The 21,600-nt window shown below is 38.8% G+C and overlaps 1 protein-coding gene across 1 annotated transcript in view; it reads left to right on the top strand.

Moving 5' to 3' along the window:
- LOC139405201 (synaptotagmin-7-like) overlaps nt 1-21,600 on the top strand; it is a 117,588-nt gene that overhangs the window by 12,170 nt on the left and 83,818 nt on the right. The window contains exon 2 of the mRNA XM_071147630.1: nt 3,030-3,434. Within this exon, the coding sequence (XP_071003731.1) occupies nt 3,030-3,434 (405 nt within the window). The remainder of the gene's footprint in view (nt 1-3,029; nt 3,435-21,600) is intronic.

Raw genomic sequence — 21,600 nt, 5'->3', positions numbered from 1 at the left:
GGAAACCAAGTCTAGATTTAACTGTAGCCTGCAGCTTTGATATGTGCTGAGAGAAGGACAGTAGACGATACGTCTAACCCTAACCCTAACCCTCCCAGGTACTTGTATGAAGTGACTACCTCAAGCTCTCAACCCTCAGAGGTAGTAGTCACACCTGTGGGGAGAGGGGCATTCTTCTTAACCAAACCACATTACCTTTGTTTTGGAGGTGTTCAGAACAAGGTTAAGGGCAGAGAAAGCTTGTTGGACACTAAGAAAGCTTTGTTGTAGAGAATTTAACACAACATCCGGGGAGGGGCCAGCTGAGTATAAGACTGTATCATCTGCATATAAATGGATGAGAGAGCTTCCTGAGCTATGTTGTTGATGTAAATTGAGAAGAGCGTGGGGCCTAGAATTGAGCCTTGCTCCCTTGGTGACAGACAGTGGCTGAGACAGCAGGTTTTCTTACATTATACACTGCACTCTTTGAGAGAGGTAGTTAGCAAACCAGGCCAAAGACCCCTCAGAGACACCAATACTCCTTAGCCGGCCCAGAAGAATGGAATGGTCTACCATATCAAAAGCTTTGGCCAAGTCAATGAAAATAGCAGCACAACATTGCTTAGAATCAAAGGGCAATGGTGACATCATTGAGGACCTTTAAGGTTGCAGTGACACATCCATAACCTGAGTGGAAACCAGATTGCATACCCAAGAGAATACTATAGACATCAAGAAAGACAGTCAATTGATTATTGTGATAAAAGTTGTGATAAACTTTTGATAAACAGAGCAAAATAGAAGAACCATGGCTGCCTTCCAAGCAATGGGAACCTCCCCAGAGAGGAGAGACAGGTTAAAAAGGTCAGAGAGAGACTTGGTGATGATAGGGGCAGCAACCTTAAAGAAGACAGGTTAAAAAGGTCAGAGATAGGCTTGGTGATGATGGGGGCAGCAACCTTAAAGAAGACAGGTAAAAAAGGTCAGAGATAGGCTTGGTGATGATGGGGGCAGCAACCTTAAAGAAGACAGGTTAAAAAGGTCAGAGATAGGCTTGGTGATGATAGGGGCAGCAACCTTAAAGAAGACAGGTTAAAAAGGTCAGAGATAGGCTTGGTGATGATAGGGGCAGCAACCTTAAAGAAGACAGGTTAAAAAGGTCAGAGATAGGCTTGGTGATGATGGGGGCAGCAACCTTAAAGAAGACAGGTTAAAAAGGTCAGAGATAGGCTTGGTGATGATAAGGGCAGCAACCTTAAAGAAGACAGGTTAAAAAGGTCAGAGATAGGCTTGGTGATGATGGGTTCAGCAACCTTAAAGAAGACAGGTTAAAAAGGTCAGAGATAGGCTTGGTGATGATGGGTTCAGCAACCTTAAAGAAGAAAGGATCTAAACCATCTGACCCAGATGTTTTTTTGGGGTCAAGTTTAAGGAGCTCCTTTAGCACCTCGGACTCAGTTACCGCCTGCAGGGAGAAACTTTGTAGCGGGGCAGGGGGACAAGAGGGAGGAGCATCAGGGATAGTCACATTAGAAGGGGTGGGAGATGAGGAAATGTCAAATAGGAATCCTGACTTAATGAAGTGGTGATTAAAGAGCTCATCCATGTGCTTCTAGTCAGTAACAACCACATCATCAACATTAAGGGACATGTGCAGATGTGAGGAGGAGGGTTTATTCTCCAGGTCTTTAACCGTTTCCCAGAACTTCTTGGGGTTAGACCCACAGAGAGAGAACTGCTCCTTAAAGTAACTAACTTTGGCCTTCCGGATAGCCTGAGTGTACTTATTTCTCATGTGCCTGAACGAGAGCCAGTCAGCCTGAGTATGCATGTGCTGAGCCTTTCACCAAATGCAATTCTTGAGGTGGAGTAACTCTGCAAGATCACGGTCAAACCAGGGGCTGAAACATTTTTTTAATTCTCATTTTCTTTATGGGGGCATAGTAATAGATATTGTAGGACATACCTGTAACTTAGCAGTAGAGGATTGTTGTTCTGATAGAGAGGTACTGCCAGGGAAAGACTTTAAGAAAGATTAAAGAGATAGAGAACATTAGTAGGAGGAGTGGAGGAAGAGAAGAGAGGGAGGGAGGGAGGCTGTAGACTTGGTTGGCTGCGAGGAAGTCTCTAGGGGCGGAGCACGTATTTAAACGAGGAAACAGATTTAGACAGAGAAAGGAACAGGAAGAGAGTCTGTAAAAGTTGGGAGCAGAGAGGAGAGAGAGGAGCATGGGTATCTCTCGTCAAACCATAAAGCCTTCGCCTCGAAGAGCCAATAGTCTCAGCCGCGCCGGGACGCCACAAACACCCCGACACACCCGCCTCAACGCCGGACAAACGCGCATCACCACGCCCATACGGACCGTTCAGATCCGACCAATGCCGACGCGGACCACGCCCACACTCACACGCAGGCCCCAAACCCACGGCGCCCAGACGTTCGCAGCGCACACACACCTGATGCCGCCACACATCGCGGGGCGCAGGTTTTCACGGGAAGACAGGAGACCGAGTTTGCAGGCTCTCGCCACTGACCATCACACTGGCTGCTCCTTCTACTGCTATCTCTGCTACAGCTGTTACTGCTGCTGCCTCACCCTGCTCTCTTTCTCTCTCCTCCTCCTCCTCTCCCCTCCTCCCCGCACCATCACTCCCACTGCCTCTCACTCCTCCTCCTCCTCCTCCTCCTCTCTACCTGTTTCTCGAACTCCACCTCCCTCCCTCCCTTCCTCCCCATCCTACCCTCCTCCATCACCACCGGTTTCTCCCTTCTGTCCTGTACCTCCTTGTATCTTCCCCGCTCATGATTCCTTCCTCCGCTCTTGCCCACCTCCCTGTCCCCTCAACCTATCATGTCCTCTCTCTCCAAACTCTCCTGTATTCCCCTCCACCTCTTCCCACCGCTCCACCCCCCCCTCCTTTACTGCTACCCCTTCCACTCCTCCTTCTCCTCTCTCCTCCCCTCTCCTCCACCACCCTAACCTCTGCCACCCCCGGCCCTCGTCCTCCCATCGCTCCCTCCCCTCTCTGCTGCTCTGTCCTCCCAGCTTTGGGGATTCAGTAGGGGCTCTGTCCTCTGCTTCCACCCTGGATCCCATCCCCTCTGCTGGGACGCTGGCCCGGCCACGCACCCTGCTACGCCAGCAGAGTCTCCAGCAGCCTCTCATCCACCCACCCGTCCCAAGCCTCCTCACCCACCTCCCACCCACCTCCTCCCAGAGCCTGGGTCAGATACACCAGGTTCCCCCACTGGGGCCCAGCCAGCCAGGGGGAGGCGTGGGCAGTGGGGGAGGATGTGGAGGAACGCAACGAGGCCCCAGGGGGGTGCGAGGGAGCCCGGCGGGGGCAGGCGCCTCACGGTACAGAGGAGGAGGAGGAAGAGGTAACCCTGGGTCCTGGGATCACATGATGGGCCAGTTGAAAAACAGAGGCCTGGATGCCAAGTCCTTCCTGTGAGTTTCTTATTTTCCTCTGTCTGGGTTGGTAACGGTCTCTGTCTGGGTTGGTAACTGTGTCTGTCTGGGTTGGTAACTGTCTCTGGGTTGGTAACTGTCTCTGTCTGGGTTGGTAACTGTCTTTGTCTGGGTTGGTAACGGTCTCTGTCTGGGTTGGTAACTGTCTCTGTCTGGGTTGGTAACTGCCTCTGTCTGGGTTGGTAACTGTCTGGGTTGGTAACTCTCTCTGTCTGGGTTGGTAACCATTTCTGTCTGGGTTGGTAACTCTCTCTGTCTGGGTTGGTAACTGTCTCTGTCTGGATTGGTAACTGTCTCTGTCTGGGTTGGTAACTGTCTCTGTCTGGGTTGGTAACTGTCTCTGGGTTGGTAACTGTCTCTGTCTGGGTTGGTAACGGTCGCTGTCTGGGTTGGTAACACTCTCTGTGTTGGTAACTCTCTCTGTCTGGGTTGGTGACTTCCTCTGTCTGGGTTGGTAACTGTCTCTGTCTGGGTTGGTAACTGTCTCTGTCTGGGTTGGTAACTGTCTCTGTCTGGGTTGGTGACTGCCTCTGTCTGGGTTGGTAACTGACTCTGTCTGGGTTGGTGACTGCCTCTGTCTGGGTTGGTAACTGTCTCTGTCTGGGTTGGTGACTGCCTCTGTCTGGGTTGGTGACTGCCTCTGTCTGGGTTGGTAACGGTCTCTGTCTGGGTTGGTAACTGTCTCTGTCTGGGTTGGTAACTGTCTCTGTCTGGGTTGGTAACTGTCTCTGTCTGGGTTGGTAACTCTCTCTGTCTGGGTTGGTAACTGATAACCCTTTCGTGTCCCAAATGGAACTCTATTCCCTATATAGTGCACTACTTTAGACCTGAGCCCTAGAGAACCCTATTCCCTATATAGTGCACTACTTTAGACCAGAGCCCTATGGAACCCTATTCCCTATATAGTGCACTACTTTAGACCAGGGCCCTATAGAACCCTATTCCCTATATAGTGCACTACTTTAGACCAGAGCCCTATAGAACCCTATTCCCTATATAGTGCACTACTTTAGACCAGAGTCCTATTGAACCCTATTCCCTATATAGTGCACTACTTTAGACCAGAGCCCTATGGCTCTAAATAAGGAATAGTGTTCAGCTTAGGATGCAGATATTGTCTCTGCTGTTGTCACTTCCTCCACTGTCTGAGTTGCTCTGCTCTCTATGGGATGTGATCCTCCTCTATTCAGCTCACTTCTTTAACACCACTCTCTGACACAAACCATTTGTCTTTGTCTGGGTTGTCCTGTCACATTTCTCAGTGTATAGCTGTTTCTTGCCTCTCTGGATATGGTACGGCTCTTATTCTATCTTTCCTTTCCTTGTAGTGATCTTTTGACTGTCCGTTGTCATTTCCTCTCGCCTGTTATATGCACTGACAGAGTTTCAGATGTTTACATGGTCTTGTTTTCTCTACATAGTGTTGGACTTGAGCTGATGACACCCAGGGAAGGATGTTACTTGACATTACATCATGACAGGAGAGGAGACTGTGTGTGTGCGTGTGTGTGTGTGTGTGTGTGTGTGTGTGTGTGTGTGTGTGTGTGTGTGTGTGTGTGTGTGTGTGTGTGTGTGTGTGTGTGTGTGTGTGTGTGTGTGTGTGTACAATGTGACAGTTGTATACATATATATAGAGTCTGAAACACCATCTAAGATTAAGTTATATATAGATGTTACTGTCCTGTCCAAACCTTTGGCTGTTACTGTAGATGTTCAGGTCTTGATATATAGTTCATGTCCTGATATAGATGTTCATGTCCTGATATAGATGTTCATATCCTGATATGTTAGTTCATGTCCTGATATATAGTTCATGTCCTGATATAGAGTCCATGTCCTGATATATAGTTCATGTCCTGATATATAGTTCATGTCCTGATATATAGTTCATGTTCTGATATAGAGTCCATGTCCTGATATATAGTTCATGTCCTGATATATAGTTCATGTCCTGATATAGATGTTCATGTCCTGATATATAGTTCATGTCCTGATATATAGTTCATGTCCTGATATATAGTTCATGTCCTGATATAGAGTTAATGTCCTGATTTAGATGTTCATGTCCTGATACAGAGTCCATGTCCTGATATAGATGTTCATGTCCTGATGTAGATGTTCATGTCCTGATATGGAGTTCATGTCCTGATATATAGTTCATGTCCTGATATAGAGTTCATGTCCTGATATAGAGTTAAGTTCCTGATATAGAGTTCATGTCCTGATATATAGTTAATGACCTGATATAGAGTTCATGTCCTGATATAGAGTCCATGTCCTGATATAGAGTTCATGTCCTGATGTAGAGTTCATGTCCTGATGTAGAGTTCATGTCCTGATATAGAGTTCATGTCCTGATATATAGTTAATGTCCTGATATAGAGTTCATGTCCTGATATAGAGTTCATGTCCTGATATTTATGTTCATATCCTGATATAGAGTTCATGTCCTGATATAGAGTTAATGTCCTGATATAGATGTCATGTCCTGATATAGAGTTAATGTCCTGATATAGAGTTAATGTCCTGATATAGAGTTCATGTCCTGATATAGAGTTAATGTCCTGATATAGAGTTCATGTCCTGATATATAGTTAATGTCCTGATATAGAGTTAATGTCCTGATATAGAGTTAATGTCCTGATATTTATGTTCATGTCCTGATATAGAGTTCATGTCCTGATATTTATGTTCATGTCCTGATATAGAGTTAATGTCCTGATATAGAGTTAATGTCCTGATATAGAGTTCATGTCCTGATATAGAGTTCATGTCCTGATATTTATGTTCATATCCTGATATAGAGTTCATGTCCTGATATAGAGTTAATGTCCTGATATAGATGTCATGTCCTGATATAGAGTTAATGTCCTGATATAGAGTTAATGTCCTGATATAGAGTTCATGTCCTGATATAGAGTTAATGTCCTGATATAGAGTTCATGTCCTGATATATAGTTAATGTCCTGATATAGAGTTAATGTCCTGATATAGAGTTAATGTCCTGATATTTATGTTCATGTCCTGATATAGAGTTCATGTCCTGATATTTATGTTCATGTCCTGATATAGAGTTAATGTCCTGATATAGAGTTCATGTCCTGATATAGAGTTAATGTCCTGATATAGAGTTAATTTCCTGATATAGAGTCCATGTCCTGATATATAGTTCATGTCCTGATATAGAGTTAATGTCCTGATATAGAGTTCATGTCCTGATATAGAGTTAATGTCCTGATATAGAGTTAATGTCCTGATATAGAGTCCATGTCCTGATATATAGTTCATGTCCTGATATAGAGTTAATGTCCTGATATAGAGTTCATGTCCTGATATATAGTTCATGTCCTGATATAGAGTTAATGTCCTGATATAGAGTTCATGTCCTGATATAGAGTTAATGTCCTGATATAGAGTTCATGTCCTGATTCAGAGTTAATGTCCTGATATAGAGTTAATGTCCTGATATAGAGTTCATGTCCTGATATAGAGTTAAGTTCCTGTAATACAGTACCAGTCAAAAGTTTAGACACACCTGCTCATTCCATGGTTTTTCTTTATTTTTACTATTTTCTACATTGTAGAATAATAGTGAAGACATCAAAACTATGAAATAACACACATGTAATCATGTAGTAACCAAAAAAGGTTAAACAAATCAAAATATACTTTTGATTTTAGATTCTTCAAAGTAGCCACCCTTTTTGCCTTGGTGACAGCTGTGCACAAACAGCCCCAAAAAAACGTTGCGGAAGACCAAAACGAACAAAAATGTCACAAAATGGCGGCATAATATACGCAGGAACTGTTTCGGATGGGAAACTGTAAGAGTCACCATCAATTCGTAACACATTATGAGGCTTAAGAGGACATGTTTCTTCTGACACAAATGGCACTCTATTCCCTTGATAGTGCACTACTTTTGACCAGAGCCCATAGGGTGTAGTACAGCCCTGTAGTATAGGGCAAGGGGCAATTCTGTTCTACCTGATAATTAATTGCACACACCTGCTGTCCCAGGTCTAAATCTAAATCAGTCCCTGATTAGAGGGGAATCACACACCTGGTGTCCCAGATATAAATCAGGCCCTGATTAGAGGGGAATCACCCACCTGGTGTCCCAGGTCTAAATCAGTCCCTGATTAGAGGGGAATCTGAGAGAAAAGGAGAGGAGAGAGTAGCAGAGGAGAGAGAACGAGAAGGAGAAGGAGAAGGAAAAACAGAGAGGAGAGAGAGAGAAGGAGAGAGAAGGAGAGGAGAGTGATTTACATTGAATTGGTTAATGAATATATATAGGAATTGTTAAATTCCTTCGACAGGAGCGGAGAGAGAGAAGGAGAGGAGCGAGAAAGAGAGGAGAGAGAAGCGGAAAAGAAAGTAGCAGAGAGTAGCAGAGGAGAGAGCCGAGAGGAGAGGAGAGAGAGGAGAGGAGAGGAGAGAGTAGCAGGGGAGAGAGTAGCAGAGGAGAGAGAGGAGAGGAGAGAGAGGAGAGGAGAGAGTAGCAGAGGAGAGAGTAGCAGAGGAGAGAGTAGCAGAGGAGAGAGAGGAGAGGAGAGAGAGGAGAGGAGAAAGTAGCAGAGGGGAGGAGAGGAGAGAGAGGAGAGGAGAGATTAGCAGAGGAGAGAATAGCAGAGGAGAGAGAGGAGAGGAGAGAGAGGAGAGGAGAGAGTAGCAGAGGAGAGAGAGGAGAGGAGAGAGTAGCAGAGGAGAGAGAGGAGAGAGTAGCAGAGGAGAGAGCAGCAGAGGAGAGAGAGGAGAGGAGAGAGTAGCAGAGGAGAGAGAGGAGAGGAGAGAGTAGCAGAGGAGAGAGAGGAGAGGAGAGAGTAGCAGAGGAGAGAGTAGCAGAGGAGAGAGAGGAGAGGAGAGAGTAGCAGAGGAGAGAGAGGAGAGGAGAGAGTAGCAGAGGAGAGAGAGGGGAGGAGAGAGAGGAGAGGAGAGAGAAGGAGAGGAGAGAGATGATTATGTGAGTCAACAACACTCATGTAATATAGCTAACTCTGCATGGTCTCTGTGTGTGTGTGTGTGTGTGTGTGTGTGTGTGTGTGTGTGTGTGTGTGTGTGTGTGTGTGTGTGTGTGTGTGTGTGTGTGTGTGTGTGTGTGTGTGTGTGTGTGTGTGTGTGTGTGTGTGTGTGTGTGTGTGTGTGTGTGTGTGTGTGTGTGTCCTACCCTGTCTACTTGCATGTCTGTTTATATATATATATATATATATATATATATATATATATATATATAACTGGGTAGCTGTGTGTCAGGACATAGCATAGATGAACAAGAATTAAACAACACTGTGTAGATTCATGTTAACCTCTAAACATTGATCTGCTGTCTCCAGCACTGTTACTCTAACAATAGATTGATCCTAATAGCCAAAGAGGCGAGAGGGGGTAGAGAGGGAGGGATGGAGCAAGGGTGGGAGCCTTGCTATTGAGAAAGGCCGCCGTAGGCAGACGTGGCTCTCAAGAGAAGACAGGTTATGTGCACACTGCCAACAAAATGAGGTGGAAACTGAGCTGTACTTCCTAACCTCCTGCCCAATGTATGACCATATTAGAGATACATATTTCCCTCAGATTACACAGATCCACAAAAAAATTGAAAACAAATACAATTTTGACAAAACTTCCATATCTACTGGGTGAAATACCACAGTGTGACGTCACAGCAGCAAGATTTGTGACCTGTTGCCACAAGAAAAGGGAAACCAGTGAAGAACAAACACCATTGTAAATACAACCCATATTTATGTTTATTTATTTTCGCATTTGTACTTTAATTTTCACATTATTACAACACTGTATATATAAATAACATTTGAAATGTCTTTATTCTTTAGAAACTTTTGTGAGTGTAATGTCCACTGAAAGGTGTAACAGGAAAAATTTATCCAACAAACAATGACCATAAACGTCCACTAAATTTGCCAAAGAAAAGGCAAAAGGAAACAAAAACCCATACCACTCTATAATATGGAATATAACGACCCATACCACTCTATAATATGGAATATAATGACCCATACCACTCTATAATATGTAGTATAACGACCCATACCACTCTATAATATGGAATATAACAACCCATACCACTCTATAATATGTAGTATAACGACCCATACCACTCTATAATATGGAATATAACGACCCATACCACTCTATAATATGGTATATAACGACCCATACCACTCTATAATATGGAATATAACGACCCATACCACTCTATAATATGGAATATAATGACCCATACCACTCTAAAATATGTAGTATAACGACCCATACCACTCTATAATATGGAATATAACAACCCATACCACTCTACAATATGTAGTATAACGACCCATACCACTCTATAATATGGAATATAATGACCCATACCACTCTATAATATGGAATATAATGACCCATACCACTCTATAATATGGAATATAACGACCCATACCACTCTATAATATGGAATATAACGACCCATACCACTCTATAATATGGAATATAACGACCCATACCACTCTATAATATGGAATAGAACGACCCTAATGACCCATACCACTCTATAATATGTAGTATAACAACACATACCACTCTATAATATGGAATAGAACGACCCATACCACTCTATAATATGGAATATAACGACCCTAATGACCCATACCACTCTATAATATGTAGTATAACGACCCATACCACTCTATAATATGGAATATAACGACCCATACCTCTCTATAATATGGAATATAACGACCCATACCACTCTATAATATGGAATATAACGACCCATACCACTCTATAATATGGAATGTAATGGCCCATACCACTCTATAATATGGAATATAACGACCCATACCACTCTATAATATGGAATATAACGACCCATACCACTCTATAATATGTAGTATAACGACCCATACCACTCTATAATAAGGAATATAACGACCCATACCAGTCTATAATATGGAATATAACGACCCATACCACTCTATAATATGGAATATAATGACCCATACCACTCTATAATATGGAATATAATGACCCATACCACTCTATAATATGGAATAGAACGACCCTAATGACCCATACCACTCTATAATATGTAGTATAACGACCCATACCACTCTATAATATGGAATAGAATGACCCATACCACTCTATAATATGGAATATAACGACCCTAATGACCCATACCACTCTATAATATGTAGTATAACGACCCATACCACTCTATAATATGGAATATAACGACCCATACCACTCTACAATATGGAATATAATGACCCATACCACTCTATAATATGGAATATAATGACCCATACCACTCTATAATATGGAATATAATGACCCATACCACTCTATAATATGGAATATAACGACCCATACCACTCTATAATATGGAATATAATGACCCATACCACTCTATAATATGGAATATAATGACACATACCACTCTATAATATGGAATATAACGACCCATACCACTCTATAATATGGAATTTAACGACCCATACCACTCTATAATATGGAATATAATGACCCATACCACTCTATAATATGGAATATAATGACCCATACCACTCTATAATATGGAATATAATGACCCATACCACTCTATAATATGGAATATAATGACCCATACCACTCTATAATATGTAGTATAACGACACATACCACTCTATAATATGGAATATAATGACCCATACCATTCTATAATATGGAATATAACGACCCTAATGACCCATACCACTCTATAATATGTAGGATAACGACCCTAATGACCCATACCACTCTATAATATGGAATATAACGACCCATACCACTCTATAATATGGAATATAACGACCCTAATGACCCATACCACTCTATAATATGTAGTATAACGACCCATACCACTCTATAATATGGAATATAACGACCCATACCACTCTACAATATGGAATATAATGACCCATACCACTCTATAATATGGAATATAATGACCCATACCACTCTATAATATGGAATATAATGACCCATACCACTCTATAATATGGAATATAACGACCCATACCACTCTATAATATGGAATATAATGACCCATACCACTCTATAATATGGAATATAATGACACATACCACTCTATAATATGGAATATAACGACCCATACCACTCTATAATATGGAATATAATGACCCATACCACTCTATAATATGTAGTATAACGACACATACCACTCTATAATATGGAATATAATGACCCATACCATTCTATAATATGTAATATAACGACCCTAATGACCCATACCACTCTATAATATGTAGGATAACGACCATAATGACCCATACCACTCTATAATATGGAATATAACGACCCATACCACTCTATAATATGGAGTATAACGACCCATACCACTCTATAATATGGAATATAATGACCCATACCACTCTATAATATGGAGTATAACGACCCATACCACTCTATAAAATGGAATATAATGACCCATACCACTCTATAATATGGAATATAACGACCCATACCACTCTATAATATGTAGGATAACGACCCTAATGACCCATACCACTCCATAATATGTAGTATAATGACCCATACCACTCTATAATATGGAATATAACGACCCATACCACTCTATAATATGGAATATAACGACCCATACCACTCTATAATATGGAATATAACGACCCATACCACTCTATAATATGGAATACAACGACCCATACCACTCTATAATATGGAATATAATGACCCATACCACTCTATAATATGGAATATAACGACCCATACCACTCTATAATATGGAATATAACGACCCATACCACTCTATAATATGGAATATAATGACCCATACCACTCTATAATATGGAATATAATGACCCATACCACTCTATAATATGGAATATAATGACCCATACCACTCTATAATATGGAATATAACGACCCTAATGACCCATACCACTCTATAATATGTAGTATAACGACCCTAATGACCCATACCACTCTATAATATGGAATATAACGACCCATACCACTCTATAATATGGAATATAATGACCCATACCACTCTATAATATGGAATATAACGACCCATACCACTCTATAATATGGAATATAACGACCCATACCACTCTATAATATGTAGTATAACGACCCATACCACTCTATAATATGGAATATAATGACCCATACCACTCTATAATATGTAGTATAACGACCCATACCACTCTATAATATGGAATATAACGACCCATACCACTCTATAATATGTAGTATAACGACCCATACCACTCTATAATATGGAATATAATGACCCATACCACTCTATAATATAGAATATAATGACCCATACCACTCTATAATATGGAATATAACGACCCATACCACTCTATAATATGGAATATAACGACCCATACCACTCTATAATATGGAATATAACGACCCATACCACTCTATAATATGGAATATAATGACCCATACCACTCTATAATATGGAATATAATGACCCATACCACTCTATAATATGGAATATAACGACCCATACCACTCTATAATATGGAATATAATGACCCATACCACTCTATAATATGGAACATAATGACCCATACCACTCTATAATATGTATTATAACGACCCATACCACTCTATAATATGGAAAATAATGACCCATACCATTCTATAATATGGAATATAACGACCCTAATGACCCATACCACTCTATAATATGTAGGATAACGACCCTAATGACCCATACCACTCTATAATATGTAGTATAACGACCCAAACCACTCTATAATATGGAATATAATGACCCATACCATTCTATAATATGGAATATAACGACCCTAATGACCCATACCACTCTATAATATGTAGGATAACGACCCTAATGACCCATACCACTCTATAATATGGAATATAACGACCCATACCACTCTATAATATGGAATATAATGACCTATACCACTCTATAATATGGAATATAATGACCCATACCACTCTATAATATGGAATATAATGACCCATACCACTCTATAATATGTAGTATAACGACCCATACCACTCTATAATATGGAATATAATGACCCATACCATTCTATAATATGGAATATAACGACCCTAATGACCCATACCACTCTATAATATGTAGGATAACGACCCTAATGACCCATACCACTCTGTAATATGGAATATAACGACCCATACCACTCTATAATATGGAATTTAACGACCCATACCACTCTATAATATGGAATATAATGACCCATACCACTCTATAATATGGAATATAATGACCCATACCACTCTATAATATGGAATATAATGACCCATACCACTCTATAATATGTAGTATAACGACCCATACCACTCTATAATATGGAATATAATGACCCATACCATTCTATAATATGGAATATAACGACCCTAATGACCCATACCACTCTATAATATGTAGGATAACGACCCTAATGACCCATACCACTCTGTAATATGGAATATAACGACCCATACCACTCTATAATATGGAATTTAACGACCCATACCACTCTATAATATGGAATATAATGACCCATACCACTCTATAATATGGAATATAATGACCCATACCACTCTATAATATGGAATATAATGACCCATACCACTCTATAATATGGAGTATAACGACCCATACCACTCTATAAAATGGAATATAATGACCCATACCACTCTATAATATGGAATATAACGACCCATACCACTCTATAATATGTAGGATAACGACCCTAATGACCCATACCACTCCATAATATGTAGTATATTGACCCATACCACTCTATAATATGGAATATAATGACACATACCACTCTATAATATGGAATTTAACGACCCATACCACTCTATAATATGGAATATAATGACCCATACCACTCTATAACATGGAATATAATGACCCATACCACTCTATAATATGGAATATAATGACCCATACCACTCTATAATATGGAATATAATGACCCATACCACTCTATAATATGGAATATAATGACCCATACCACTCTATAATATGGAATATAACGACCCTAATGACCCATACCACTCTATAATATGTAGGATAACGACCCTAATGACCCATACCACTCTATAATATGGAATATAACGACCCATACCACTCTATAATATGGAGTATAACGACCCATACCACTCTATAATATGGAATATAATGACCCATACCACTCTATAATATGGAGTATAACGACCCATACCACTCTATAAAATGGAATATAATGACCCATACCACTCTATAATATGGAATATAACGACCCATACCACTCTATAATATGTAGGATAACGACCCTAATGACCCATACCACTCCATAATATGTAGTATAATGACCCATACCACTCTATAATATGGAATATAACGACCCATACCACTCTATAATATGGAATTTAACGACCCATACCACTCTATAATATGGAATATAACGACCCATACCACTCTATAATATGGAATACAACGACCCATACCACTCTATAATATGAAATATAATGACCCATACCACTCTATAATATGGAATATAACGACCCATACCACTCTATAATATGGAATATAACGACCCATACCACTCTATAATATGGAATATAATGACCCATACCACTCTATAATATGGAATATAATGACCCATACCACTCTATAATATGGAATATAATGACCCATACCACTCTATAATATGGAATATAACGACCCTAATGACCCATACCACTCTATAATATGTAGTATAACGACCCTAATGACCCATACCACTCTATAATATGGAATATAACGACCCATACCACTCTATAATATGGAATATAATGACCCATACCACTCTATAATATGTAGTATAACAACCCATACCACTCTATAATATGGAATATAACGACCCATACCACTCTATAATATGTAGTATAACGACCCATACCACTCTATAATATGGAATATAATGACCCATACCACTCTATAATATGTAGTATAACGACCCATACCACTCTATAATATGGAATATAACGACCCATACCACTCTATAATATGTAGTATAACGACCCATACCACTCTATAATATGGAATATAATGACCCATACCACTCTATAATATGGAATATAATGACCCATACCACTCTATAATATGGAATAAAATGACCCATACCACTCTATAATATGGAATATAACGACCCATACCACTCTATAATATGGAATATAACGACCCATACCACTCTATAATATGGAATATAATGACCCATACCACTCTATAATATGGAATATAATGACCCATACCACTCTATAATATGGAATATAACGACCCTAATGACCCATACCACTCTATAATATGTAGGATAACGACCCTAATGACCCATACCACTCTATAATATGTAGTATAACGACCCATACCACTCTATAATATGGAATATAATGACCCATACCATTCTATAATATGGAATATAACGACCCTAATGACCCATACCACTCTATAATATGTAGGATAACGACCCTAATGACCCATACCACTCTATAATATGGAATATAACGACCCATACCACTCTATAATATGGAATATAATGACCTATACCACTCTATAATATGGAATATAATGACCCATACCATTCTGTAATATGGAATATAACGACCCTAATGACCCATACCACTCTATAATATGTAGGATAACGACCCTAATGACCCATACCACTCTGTAATATGGAATATAACGACCCATACCACTCTATACTATGGAATATAACGACCCATACCACTCTATAATATGGAATATAATGACCCATACCACTCTATAATATGGAATATAATGACCCATACCACTCTATAATATGGAATATAACGACCCATACCACTCTATAATATGGAATATAATGACCCTAATGACCCATACCACTCTATAATATGTAGGATAACGACCCTAATGACCCATACCACTCTATAATATGTAGTATAACGACCCATACCACTCTATAATATGGAATATAATGACCCATACCATTCTATAATATGGAATATAACGACCCTAATGACCCATACCACTCTATAATATGTAGGATAACGACCCTAATGACCCATACCACTCTATAATATGGAATATAACGACCCATACCACTCTATAATATGGAATATAATGACCCATACCACTCTATAATATGGAATACAATGACACATACCACTCTATAATATGGAATATAACGACCCATACCACTCTATAATATGGAATATAACGACCCTTACCACTCTATAATATGGAATATAATGACCCATACCACTCTATAATATGGAATATAATGACCCATACCACTCTATAATATGGAATATAATGACCCATACCACTCTATAATATGGAATATAACGACCCATACCACTCTATAATATGGAATATAATGACCCATACCACTCTATAATATGGAGTATAATGACCCATACCACTCTATAATATGGAATATAATGACCCATACCACTCTATAATATGGAATATAACGACCCATACCACTCTATAATATGGAATATAACGACCCATACCACTCTATAATATGGAATATAATGACCCATACCACTCTATAATATGGAATAGAACGACCCTAATGACCCATACCACTCTATAATATGTAGTATAACGACCCATACCACTCTATAATATGGAATATAACGACCCATACCACTCTATAATATGGAATATAACGACCCATACCACTCTATAATATGGAATATAACGACCCTAATGACCCATACCACTCTATAATATGTAGGATAACGACCCTAATGACCCATACCACTCTATAATATGGAATATAATGACCCAAACCACTCTATAATATGTAGTATAACGACCCATACCACTCTATAATATGGAATATAACGACCCATACCACTCTATAATATGTAGTATAACGACCCATACCACTCTATAATATGGAATATAATGACCCATACCACTCTATAATATGTAGTATAACGACCCATACCACTCTATAATATGGAATATAATGACCCATACCACTCTATAATATGGAATATAATGACCCATACCATTCTATAATATGGAATATAACGACCCTAATGACCCATACCACTCTATAATATGTAGGATAACGACCCTAATGACCCATACCACTCTATAATATGTAGTATAACGACCCATACCACTCTATAATATGGAATATAATGACCCATACCATTCTATAATATGGAATATAACGACCCTAATGACCCATACCACTCTATAATATGTAGGATAACAACCCTAATGACCCATACCACTCTATAATATGGAATATAACGACCCATACCACTCTATAATATGGAATATAATGACCCATACCACTCTATAATATGGAATATAATGACCCATACCACTCTATAATATGGAATATAATGACCCATACCACTCTATAATATGTAGTATAACGACCCATACCACTCTATAATATGGAATATAATGACCCATACCATTCTATAATATGGAATATAACGACCCTAATGACCCATACCACTCTATAATATGTAGGATAACGACCCTAATGACCCATACCACTCTATAATATGGAATATAACGACCCATACCACTCTATAATATGGAATATAATGACCCATACCACTCTATAATATGTAGTATAACGACCCATACCACTCTATAATATGGAGTATAACGACCCATACCACTCTATAATATGTAGTATAACGACCCATACCACTCTATAATATGTAATATAATGACCCAAACCACTCTATAATATGGAGTATAACGACCCATACCACTCTATAATATGTAGTATAACGACCCATACCACTCTATAATATGGAATATAATGACCCATACCACTCTATAATATGGAATATAATGACCCATACCACTCTATAATATGGAATATAATGACCCATACCACTCTATAATATGGAATATAACGACCCATACCACTCTATAATATGGAATATAATGACCCATACCACTCTATAATATGTAGTATAACGACCCATACCACTCTATAATATGGAGTATAACGACCCATACCACTCTATAATATGTAGGATAACGACCCATACCACTCTATAATATGGAATATAATGACCCATACCACTCTATAATATGGAATATAACGACCCATACCACTCTATAATATGTAGGATAACGACCCTAATGACCCATACCACTCCATAATATGTAGTATAATGACCCATACCACTCTATAATAGAATATAACGACCCATACCACTCTGTAATATGGAATATAATGACCCATACCACTCTATAATATGTAGTATAACGACCCATACCACTCTATAATATGGAGTATAACGACCCATACCACTCTATAATATGTAGTATAACGACCCATACCACTCTATAATATGGAATATAATGACCCAAACCACTCTATAATATGGAGTATAACGACCCATACCACTCTATAATATGTAGTATAACGACCCATACCACTCTATAATATGGAATATAATGACCCATACCACTCTATAATATGGAATATAATGACCCATACCACTCTATAATATGGAATATAATGACCCATACCACTCTATAATATGGAATATAACGACCCATACCACTCTATAATATGGAATATAATGACCCATACCACTCTATAATATGTAGTATAACGACCCATACCACTCTATAATATGGAGTATAACGACCCATACCACTCTATAATATGTAGGATAACGACCCATACCACTCTATAATATGGAATATAATGACCCATACCACTCTATAATATGGAATATAACGACCCATACCACTCTATAATATGTAGGATAACGACCCTAATGACCCATACCACTCCATAATATGTAGTATAATGACCCATACCACTCTATAATAGAATATAACGACCCATACCACTCTATAATATGGAATATAACGACCCATACCACTCTATAATATGGAATATAACGACCCATACCACTCTATAATATGGAATACAACGACCCATACCACTCTATAATATGGAATATAATGACCCATACCACTCTATAATATGGAATATAACGACCCATACCACTCTATAATATGGAATATAACGACCCATACCACTCTATAATATGGAATATAATGACCCATACCACTCTATAATATGGAATATAATGACCCATACCACTCTATAATATGGAATATAATGACCCATACCACTCTATAATATGTAGCATAATGACTCATACCACTCTATAATATGGAATATAATAACACATACCACTCTGTAATATGGAATAGAACGACCCATATGACCCATACCACTCTATAATATGTAGTATAACGACCCATACCACTCTATAATATGGAATAGAACGACCCATACCACTCTATAATATGGAATATAACGACCCTAATGACCCATACCACTCTATAATATGGAATATAACGACCCATACCACTCTATAATATGGAATATAACGACCCATACCACTCTATAATATGTAGTATAACGACCCATACCACTCTATAATATGGAATATAATGACCCATACCACTCTATAATATGGAATATAACGACCCATACCACTCTATAATATGGAATATAATGACCCATACCACTCTATAATATGGAATATAACGACCCATACCACTCTATAATATGGAATATAATGACCCATACCACTCTATAATATGTAGTATAACGACCAATACCACTCTATAATATGGAATATAATGACCCATACCACTCTATAATATGTAGTATAACGACCCTAATGACCCATACCACTCTATAATATGTAGGATAACGACCCTAATGACCCATACCACTCCATAATATGTAGTATAATGACCCATACCACTCTATAATATGGAATATAACGACCCTAATGACCCATACCACTCTATAATATGTAGGATAACGACCCTAATGACCCATACCACTCTATAATATGGAATATAACGACCCATACCACTCTATAATATGGAATATAATGACCCATACCACTCTATAATATGTAGTATAACGACCCATACCACTCTATAATATGGAATATAACGACCCATACCACTCTATAATATGTAGTATAACGACCCATACCACTCTATAATATGGAATATAATGACCCATACCACTCTATAATATGGAATATAACGACCCATACCACTCTATAATATGTAGGATAACGACCCTAATGACCCATACCACTCCATAATATGGAATATAATGACCCATACCACTCTATAATATGGAATATAACGACCCATACCACTCTATAATATGGAATATAATGACCCATACCACTCTATAATATGGAATATAACGACCCAGACCACTCTATAATATGGAATATAACGACCCATACCACTCTATAATATGGAATATAATGACCCATACCACTCTATAATATGGAGTATAATGACCCATACCACTCTATAATATGGAATATAATGACCCATACCACTCTAGAATATGGAATATAATGACCCATACCACTCTATAATATGGAATATAATGACCCATACCACTCTATGATATGGAATATAATGACCCATACCACTCTATAATATGGAATATAATGACCCATACCACTCTATAATATGTAGTATAACGACCCATACCACTCTATAATATGGAATATAATGACCCATACCATTCTACAATATGGAATATAACGACCCTAATGACCCATACCACTCTATAATATGTAGGATAACGACCCTAATGACCCATACCACTCTATAATATGTAGTATAACGACCCATACCACTCTATAATATGGAATATAATGACCCATACCACTCTATAATATGGAATATAATGACCCATACCACTCTATAATATGGAATATAATGACCCATACCACTCTATAATATGTAGTATAACGACCCATACCACTCTATAATATGGAATATAATGACCCATACCATTCTATAATATGGAATATAACGACCCTAATGACCCATACCACTCTATAATATGTAGGATAACGACCCTAATGACCCATACCACTCTATAATATGGAATATAACGACCCATACCACTCTATAATATGGAATATAATGACCCATACCACTCTATAATATGTAGTATAACGACCCATACCACTCTATAATATGTAGTATAACGACCCATACCACTCTATAATATGTAATATAACGACCCATACCACTCTATAATATGGAATATAATGACCCAAACCACTCTATAATATGGAGTATAAC

Source organism: Oncorhynchus clarkii, unplaced genomic scaffold (assembly GCF_045791955.1).
Source record: "Oncorhynchus clarkii lewisi isolate Uvic-CL-2024 unplaced genomic scaffold, UVic_Ocla_1.0 unplaced_contig_3503_pilon_pilon, whole genome shotgun sequence".
Classification (NCBI taxonomy): Eukaryota; Metazoa; Chordata; class Actinopteri; order Salmoniformes; family Salmonidae; genus Oncorhynchus; species Oncorhynchus clarkii.
Note: the sequence above shows the minus strand (reverse complement) of the source record. Positions and strands in the feature narration are given on the sequence as shown.